The 9,418-nt window shown below is 37.4% G+C and overlaps 1 protein-coding gene across 2 annotated transcripts; it reads right to left on the bottom strand.

Moving 5' to 3' along the window:
* Positions 1-631: 631 nt before the first annotated feature.
* Positions 632-8,715, bottom strand: LOC123221377 (protein NETWORKED 1A-like). 2 transcript variants are annotated; one of them, XM_044644228.1, is made up of 5 exons: positions 8,495-8,715; positions 7,826-7,888; positions 7,417-7,717; positions 2,273-6,519; positions 632-1,946 (listed from the first exon to the last, which is right to left on the bottom strand). In XM_044644228.1, exons 3-5 carry the CDS (start codon positions 7,517-7,519, stop codon positions 756-758), a joined length of 5,541 nt encoding a protein of 1,846 aa, XP_044500163.1. In that variant the 5' UTR covers positions 7,520-7,717; positions 7,826-7,888; positions 8,495-8,715; the 3' UTR covers positions 632-755. The 2 variants fall into 2 exon arrangements, with proteins under 2 accessions (XP_044500163.1, XP_044500164.1); XM_044644229.1 differs by lacking the exon at positions 8,495-8,715 and adding an exon at positions 8,342-8,416.
* Between the last annotated feature and the right edge of the window lie 703 nt (positions 8,716-9,418).

The following is a 9,418-nucleotide window of genomic DNA, read 5'->3' as shown; positions in this document are numbered from 1 at the left end:
AAAATAAGAGACCAGTTAGATATGGTTTTGGAGGTCAAGCAGGAAGCATCAAAGATTTCGAGTTCATCGCGACATGATCAGCAATATGGGAAGAGCATACAAGGGCGTTGGTTTTGTAGTGATATAAACGGAAAGTTGTTCCAGCATTGGGAATTATAAGAGTGGAAGGAGTTAGGTTAATTTTGCACAAATTGGTCGGAAACTATGGCTGTATGTAAAACTGATCCTCGAGGGTTGATGTACGTGAGGTGCTATACGGGTAAATCTACCGTGCCAAACCTCTCAGCCCTGACATAAAACTGCAGGTTGCAACGATAACGATCAAGATCCTGATTGCGTACTCCTTTTGTGTTACTGCACTGTGAAAAAGAAAGTAATGCTTTGGAGGACAGAGATTCGATTATATCAAGCTGACGAGAATGTGATTCAATCAAAAGTAAACCGAGTTTTGTTTTACTCTGCAAGTTCACAAAACAATTTCATGTCTGACCCTTTCTGAAGCTGCGTGTGTTAAAAGCAGAGTCTCAAACAATTGTAAGCTGGCACGGTTACTGTCTAAGCTTACAGACATTATGCTTCTTGTCAAAACAGTTGGAAAATCAGCATTTAGTTTCACCATAAGCACCTGATATTGAAACTTAACATAAAAATGCTCAAGTAGCTTATTATGATTAGATCAGGTCTCCTCCTTACATTTCCTCTAAGTTAAGATGAACTAGTTTCCTCTAACAAATCCAACTAGTATCTGTCCCTCTTTATTCATTAGTAGTTGAAGGTCTTACACACCCACATAGACAACAAGCCTTCTTTCGCCGTCCGCCACTTCTCCCACCATTGTAAATGAAGTCCCTCAGGAGACCACCTGCTTTACTTTCTGAAAACTTATATTTCCCTTTGCTTTTAGTTTCGACCTCCAGTTTCAGCAATATATATTGGATGGTTTGCACTTCTAGTTGCAATCGTCCAATCTTTTCGGACCCTTTATATGCCTCTTCTGTCACTTTGTTTCCACAGATATTTCCAGTTTCTTCTAATTCTACTGAGGACTTACTCTCCAAATATATGGGGCTCTCTTTTGACAACCGATCATTCATCTCCACTAGATGAAGAATAGCTTCCTCAACCGCTAGTAGCTGTTCTTTCACTGTTTCATACTCAGGATTGATGCCCCTCTTGCTCTTCTTGTTCATCTCCATTTTCTTTTTCAAATCTTGCACAGTTGTTTGAAGATTCGTCAATTTCTGAGCATCAGAAGCAAGTGTTTCCAAGATCTTTCTCTGGCTCCCTCTTATATTTGGCTCTCTATCACTTCTGGATACTTCTAGAGTGCAAACACCGAACTCCTGCTCAAAATGCAATTCTGGAGAGGGATTGCACTGATCCACATTCTTGGACTTTTGATCTACGAAGATATTTGCCACTGGTGCAGCTGCTTGTTTCTGTGAGTCGTTGACCCTTGACTTAAGACTACAATCTTGCTCAGCACATTCCCATAACCGGAGCATCTGATCATTGACCCCACTATCCTCTCTCCTGCTTCTTCCGTTGAATGAACAGTCTGAGACTCGATCAAGTTGAATATCTTTCATTGATGTTCTACTTGGAATTTCAGGAGTTTCAAGTATATTCTTCTGCAACTTTGGATTATCAATGTACTCGTCCTCAATTTCCATCTTTTCCTCCATAAATTCTTTATTCTGACATAAGAAGCTCCTTCTTACAGCCAAATCTTCAGTCTCTGTTATTTCATATTTCACTTTGATGCCAGCTTTCTCACTTTCCTGTATTTCAGACTTTTCGATTTCTTCAACCACTGCCTTCTCAACTGCTTTAATTCTAGTCTGCATCTCCTTCAATTCTGAAATTCCATCTGGAGCCATAATGCATTGAACATCTTTGAGTTCTTGACAGTTCATTTGATGAAGCTGACCAGCCATTTCCGAATGCTGGTGACAATTAAAAGAAATTCTTATTATGCTGTACAATATATAGATAGATATCTAAATAGTGCAAGACATGCACATCATTCCCAGCATTCTTTCAAACTAATTTCATCAAGCATCAAAGGCATTTGAAAAAAAAAATTACAATTTTCTGATAGTGGATAATTCCAGAGAGTTGTCAGTTGATGTAAGGTTTCTAAAAGTTGGTCTAATAGCAATTTAGATAATGGCAAAGCCAATGAAAAAATCTGGAAAAAAAAAAAAAAGGCATTCTAGATGCTGTTTTGCTTTAAAAAATAATGCTTTCCAGAAGAAGAAAAGTACATTACCATTTGTTCTTTATAGCTTGCCAGACAATTCTTTTTCTGACGAAAGACAATGTGCTCCAAAGAGGTGACATTATCTTTCAGGGAAGCTATTAGAGGAACATATGATGACAGTTGGGACTTCAATTCTCCAATTTCACTTTCCAAGAATCCAACCCTTTCTTTCATCTGTTGAGTCTCCAACCTTTTTGTGGCGCTTTCATCTTCAAGACTCTCACAAACTTCAGTAAGCTCATGCACTTTATTTTCAAGTAGAACTTCACGGGTGGAGGAAATTTGAAGATCAAAATAAAATGATGAAGCCTCAGCCTCCCATGGTCCAAACTCATTGCTTCTCTCCTGCAATTCAGTACTCAAGTACACTTCTCTAATTCTTTGTTCTTCAACCTCCTCACATAATGTACCCACTTCAGACTCCAAACTTCTATTTACTTTGGAAAGGGATTCAATTTCCCTTTTCTGTCTGGTGCAATATTCGGATATTTCAAGAATTCGTTTCTCTGTGTTTTCTTTAATAAGTTTTAAGTCTTCATACTCCTCCTTCAGTTCTTCAACAGTTCTGCATAATTCCACATTCAAAATATGTGCAGCCTTAAGCTTCTGTTCTGCTTCTAAAAGCTCTGTAGCCTTCTTTTTCAGAGAATCCTGCACAGCAAAAGTTTGATTCTTCAATTGCTCATTGAGATCTTTGACTTCATGCAGCTCCTTGTTCAACTTGTCAACCATTTCATTTAGTTGTAGACCTTCTGCTTCTTTCATTTCCAATTTGTCCCCTATTAATTCAATCTTCTCCTTGAGGTCACTGTTAATCATATGGAGACAGTTAAGGTCTTCAGTAAGTGCTTTAACTTCCTCAGTTTTCTCAATCCCAAAACTCTTGAAAACCAAAGAGAGGTTACTGAGATCTAGTGCTTCCTGGAGTATCATACTATTTTCCTCTTCAAGTACACACATCTCATCTTTCAGGGCCAAAAACTTCTCAAGCAAAATTCGGTTTTCCTCGCTGAGCTTGAAATTTTCTTGTTGCAATGCCAGGTAAGCCTCCTGCAAACTCATGAGCTTTACACCCTGATTTTCCAATTCAGCTGTTAATGTGTCCTGTTGTTGCTCTCCCTTGCTCACTTCTAACATTAAATGCCGGTTCATCTCAAGGAGCTCAACCTTATCTTTTTGCAGCATAGCACATTGCTCAGTCATGGTTATAGCCTCCTGCTCAAAGATTGTCTTCTCTGACTCAAGTTCAGCACCCTCTAATCTCAATTGTCCGAGTAAAGTTAAAAGCACCGAGTTCTCAACTACTAGTTGCTGCTTCACATCCTCGCTACTCAAGAGCGAACTTTTCAAGTCCTCTATATCATCCAAAATACGGGGGATAGGGATTTGGCCCTTTTCAATCTTATCTTCATTATAGTTAACAGGATCAAATTGGAGAGCACTAAAAAATTGATAAATTCCAAACCTCAGCTTTTCAATCTCATCCAACAAGAATTCTGTTTCCACCTGCTGCTCAAGATTTTCACACTCCAACTCAGTTATCAGTTTATCTGATAATTTGGCAGCCTCAATATGTCTCTGACATTCTATTAACAGAGAGAAGTTCTTTTGTTCCAGGTCTTCTACAAACTTCTGCAAAATGAAGATCTCGACTTGAGCATTCACAGCTTTATCCAGTTCTTCTTCAAATTCTTTCTTTGTCATTCTAGTTTCTTCTTGCAGTACACGCACATGGTTTTCCAGATCTGCCATTCTGGACTCACTTATATTTACATAACATTGTTGCTCTTGTTGCTCCACACTGAAAGAGTTTCGTAGTTCTTCGACTTGACAAAGTGTGGATTCTTTCTCCTTCACAAGATCAGCATATTTTTCCTCTAGTCTTGTAAACCTGTTTTCCAGGTTACCAAGTCTCTTTTCAACATTTTCAAGCTGAGAGACTAAGGTGCTTCTTTCATTTTGGAGATTAGATTTCTCATTTTTTAGCAACTGGCAGAATTCTTCTAAGCTCTTTGACTTTGCCCTCAAACCTTCAAGCTCAACATTTGCACCAGCAAGTGATTTTTCCAGCAACACATTTTTTTCCAAGAGCTTCTGCATATTCTCAGTCATAATTTGTAACTGAGAAAGCAAGGTAGTTTTCTCAGCAGCAAGAGAGGATTTATCCTCCTGGAGAAACTGGCAGGACTCCTTTAATTCTTCGACCTTCTCTCTTGACCCTTCAAACTTGACACTTAATTCTGACAGTGACCTCTCAAGAGCAGCATTCTTCTCTAAAAGATTATCCATGTTCTTCAACTTCTCATATAGAGCCTCCTTCTCATCTCTGTGTTGTTGGCAAAATTCTTTCAGCTTTGAGTTCTCACTTTGCAACTCCTTCACCGATGATTCAAGGAATTCAGGATTCAAACCTACTGAGAGGACTTGATCCACCAAAGCCTGATATCTCCTATTCAATCCGGTGATTTCCTCCTTCAAATGATGAACCTCCAGCTGGAGGGCATTACTTTTCTCCACTTGGAGTACAATCTCTTCTTCAAGTTTCTTTTTTATCTCGTTCAAGTTAAAAATTTCATTCTGTAGATTGTTGACTGAAATAGTAGATGAATTGTTCAATTTAATCAGGTTCTGATTTTCTATTTTAACCTTCTGGATGTCTTCCTCCAAGTCATGATTGCATATCTGTAAGTCCTTGAGTGTTTGAAGCTTATTCTGAAGCTCCAATGTCAGAGCTTTCTGCTCCTCTCGAGATTCAGACTGCACCTTCTGCAGAGCCTGAAGAGTGGCTTCAACTTGGACAAAACGTGAATGTTCATCCTGCATTAAAGCCTGAAGTTTCTCCAGCTCTTTTTGCTTCTCAGAAAGTTCTTGATCCTTCACTGCTATCTTATAGGCCAGATTTTCTGCCTCTAGCTGCAGAGACTGATTTGTTCTCTCCGACAGATCATACTGTTGTTCCACGGTCTTTAATTTTGCAACACCCTCTAAAACTTCAAAGTTCAGTCGTTTCACATCTTCTTGGGCATGAAAACTTTCAGTCTCCATGTTAGCCATTTTCTCCAAACACTGCTCGTACCGGACAGCTGTGGCTTCTTTTTCTTCATTCATTCTGTTAAGGGCTTGCTTCAGAGCTTTAATTTCACCTTCTGATCTTTCAGCTTGTTCACTAAGTATTCTGGCATTTTCCTCAGCCAGTGAAATCTTTTTCTCCAGTGCATTTATCATATCAAGACATTCATTGTACTGAAGAAGTCCAGCTTCCCTTTCAGCCTCTACTCTAGAGAGTTCATGCTTGAGATTTTGAGCTTCTATTTCCGCCTTAGAAGCTCGTTCATTAAGTCCCTTCGATTCCTCCTGGGCTTGGGAGATCAGAGTCTCCAGACTAGAAATTCTGCCCAAACAATCATTGAACTGAAGAAGTCTGGTATCCCTCTCAGCTTCTAATTTGATAAGTGTTTCCTTCAATGCTTTAATTTCAATGTCTGCTTTGCTAGCTCGCTCATCAAGCCCTCCAGCATGTCTTTGTGCATCATTAAGTTCTTTCTCAAGGCTAGAACACCTCTGCAAACTCTGTTGGTACTGAAGAAGAATGGATTCCTTCTCAGCCTGAATCTCTGCAAGTGTTTTCTTCAAGGCTTCAACTTCACTATCAGCTATACCTGCAAAATTCTGGTTCTCACTTGAAAAATGAAATGAACTGTCTTGCATACTATGTTTGCTCTCTTCTGCTTCATCAACATTTAGGCTTTTTTTTATCCTTCCTTCAATGTTTGAATGTTTTGGCAGTACTTCTCCTGACCCAAACATTTCAGTGAGCTGCTTTAAACCCCTTTTGCTTATTCCAGAGTTTGATTCTTCTGAGTACTGTCCATTCCTCTTCAAAGCATGTAAGTTGGTTGAAGAGAGTCCCAGGGCATCTCTATGCAGGTCATCAGGTTCAAGCAATGCACGTATGGGATGTGGCATTTCAGGTGTGTGAGGCTCAGCCTCAAGGCCTGATGACCCAGACAATGAATCATCAGGCAGTGCATAGGACACTTGGTTGGGAAATGCTTCTGCCATGGTTTGATGAGCCTGCCGGAGCTCAACAGTTGCATGATCATATCTCTCTGCTAATGCACGGTAAGCTCGGTAAAATTCCTCAACCAAATTCATGAGCTCCGGACGTTTCTTATAATACATTTCTGCTCTCCTTGCAAAAGAATCTGCATCTTCTTCAATGAGCTTGATCATAGCTTTGACTTTGGCATCCATATCTGTTATAACAGAATCAAGTCAGGTGACTCATGACCAAAAATTTGAGAAATTTTAACTCTGTACAACAATCTTTGTGACTCAACTATTACTTGAAAAACCTTGATATATAGATGAGGAGCTATGAATCTATCATCCATGATTTTTATAATGCATAAAACAAGGGTCGCATTATTGGATTCTCCATATGTATGTTCACATTGTAATGTCAGCTAAAGGATAAAATGAATGCTTGTCAAAGTACCCACCATTTGGACTTCTAAATATACAAGCAAAAGAAGACTTAGGTTTAATGTGGTTGTATAATTTGGTTTCAATCTATGATATGGTAATGAAAAATCATTTTTCCCCTTGAAAGAAGCTTTAAAAAGATAAAAACAGGCTCTGAAAAAAGGAACTGTATTTGTCCTGGAAAATTAAGAGCATTATGAGATGAAAGCAAATCCAACAATGTACAGAAATGAACTCCTCTATATGAATCTGTGGATCTATGCACTTGTATTCTACAATGCACATCCATATGAATTCCCAAATTCATTTGTGCGAGGCTTTCCATTCTAATCCATTTGTAACTTCTCATCTATGTTCATTTTTGTATTTACTTCCAATAAGAAACCAAATTTTAGACAGATTTGATTACCTGGATATTAAGCTTTATGTTGGGACATAAGATGAGAAACTAGTTCAAAGAGGTTAAAAATGAAAAGATTTGAGCTTTAGTTTAGTGAACTAGGAAAAATGCAAGTGATTGTTAAATTTTGAAAGCATTAGGTAACTTGTTAAGTTGTGAGACCTATTCTATCAACAAAGAATAGCATACAAAGTTCACATGACCGTGTTACCGAGCGTTTATTACTCATACACAGTTACCCACCAAAACTTAACAATAAAGTGAATACCTGTAAGATTTTCCTGAAGCCATTTCGAATTCTTTGGGCTAATGTGGCTGTCCCACCACCAAGAATACATGCGCTTGGACTCCTGCTGCAGTAAGGTTGCCATGACTCCAGCAAAGAACAACAACAACACCGGTTTGGATGTTGCAGAAGCCTGGTTTTTATACCAGCAATACAATCTAAGGAAATTTATCCAGGCCAGAATAACAATTTAACTGATTTTCGGCCCCCAATTATCCTAAAACAGCCTTTGAAATTCAGCGTGCCTTAGACCTCGAAAGCTCACCAAGATAATCAAGCCACACTGTAAACATTAAGAGATGTTAAGCTTAAGCAACAGATCGCTCACGTGAGCTTCTTTATACTATAGGCTGCAAAGATTGCTAGCTCTTCAACCATAAAGGAAATTTACCCAATTCAGCACCACTCTCACAAATGCAACTCCTTACTTTCAGAATAGCAAATCAGATGCACACTGATCCAAAAATAGATAAAAGAAGCTGACATCAGAATCTTAAATTCCATGGATAAGGTCAAGTCATACAAGCATTTAAACTTTGATTTAAAAAAAAAAAAAAAATGTAATTGCCAGAAACGACACATTAACACAATACGTGCATTGTTTAATTTCTAGATATGCAGGAAGCAATTTGCAGCATTTTAGATACTTGGTCAGTAAAACTAACATAAGAAATCCATTGCAAGTGATTATACAAATACTTCTAACTGATCCACTCAGCAGTGCAAAAGCATGACCTTCATGAAAAATGAACTCGACAAATAATTTTAAATGCATTATAAGATCACAGAACTAACCAAAAATTAAAGAAAAACATGGTGATAACTCCTGATCAGCAACCAAAACTACAGTCAAAGAAATACCCAAAAAAAAAAACCATTTTTTTAACTAGCAGCAGCAAAAACTCACAAAATGACAGAAACTTGATGATGGGATCCGCTCTGATAGCAACAACTACACTTCATAAGAACAGAAAAACGCGAACTTCGGGCCCAAAAGGGTCAGAAAAAATAAACTGCAAAAAGAATGAATCTTGACCAAGTATCCAGATCAAGTACTCACCAAAACCAAAAGAGTGAAAACTGTTGATGGGATCTTCTCAGCAGCTGCGAAACAAAACCTCCAGCTGCATATCGTCATTGTCACCCCATTTTCTTTCTCTAACTCACAAACAAACACACACTCTCTCTCTCTCTCTCTCTGATCTTCTCTCCCCGTCAAATGTGTTCCTCTGTGCAATATACCCTCTCAGCCACTGTTCACTGACCTGTAAGATAAAAATATGCACAGACTGAAAGGAATATACCAATAGGGTAAAATACTAAATGGGGATTTTATTTTCATTAAATAAGGTAAGATTTTACCAAAAATAAAAAAACATGCACACATATGATTATGAAAACAGTGTATGCACACAGTATTACTCTATATTTTCTTCTTACATTTATGTATATTATTAGTAAATTTTTAAAGTTGATTGAGTTTAAGTTTAGTTGATAATCTGTCTAGGAAACAGTCACAGTCTTGAGCTTTGGTTGTGTTTCTGACTTTGCTTCTCATGCGGACAATTACGGGACTTGAGTTTTGTGAGATGTCAAAAGTGTTTTTTCTTGGTAATGAAGAATTTAAGATATAAAAATATGTAATTAACTTGATAATTAAGGAATGTGGTTGATTATGTCTTTTTAACCATCATCTTAATTATATTTTTTTAATTAGAACCTGAAATACAATGATTATACCTATAATTAATATACCAATTGAATTAAAATTTTATAAATATAATAAAATTTTAATTTTAATTTTTTTAAATTTTAATATCTTATTAATTATGTTAATCAGATAATAAATATTTAAATTATAATATTCCAAGCTACAATCTTTATATTATCTCTTTGTGTCTTTTCAAGGAGAAAGACCAATATCATTACAAACTTTGGGTAATGGGCAAACAAATCATTCGAAATGAGCATATCCTTATAAGGT

Source organism: Mangifera indica, chromosome 7 (assembly GCF_011075055.1).
Source record: "Mangifera indica cultivar Alphonso chromosome 7, CATAS_Mindica_2.1, whole genome shotgun sequence".
In the NCBI taxonomy this organism is placed as follows: Eukaryota; Viridiplantae; Streptophyta; class Magnoliopsida; order Sapindales; family Anacardiaceae; genus Mangifera; species Mangifera indica.
Note: the sequence above shows the minus strand (reverse complement) of the source record. Positions and strands in the feature narration are given on the sequence as shown.

Coding starts and splice junctions, on each gene's coding strand:
- LOC123221377 (XM_044644228.1), bottom strand. CDS start 7,519: ATGGCAACCTTACTGCAGCAGGAGTCCAAGCGCATGTATTCTTGGTGG. Junction 6,520..7,416: donor GCTTCAGGAAAATCTTACAG/GTATTCACTTTA, acceptor CTGTTATAACAG/ATATGGATGCCAAAGTCAAA. Junction 1,947..2,272: donor CAAGCTATAAAGAACAAATG/GTAATGTACTTT, acceptor AATTGTCACCAG/CATTCGGAAATGGCTGGTCA.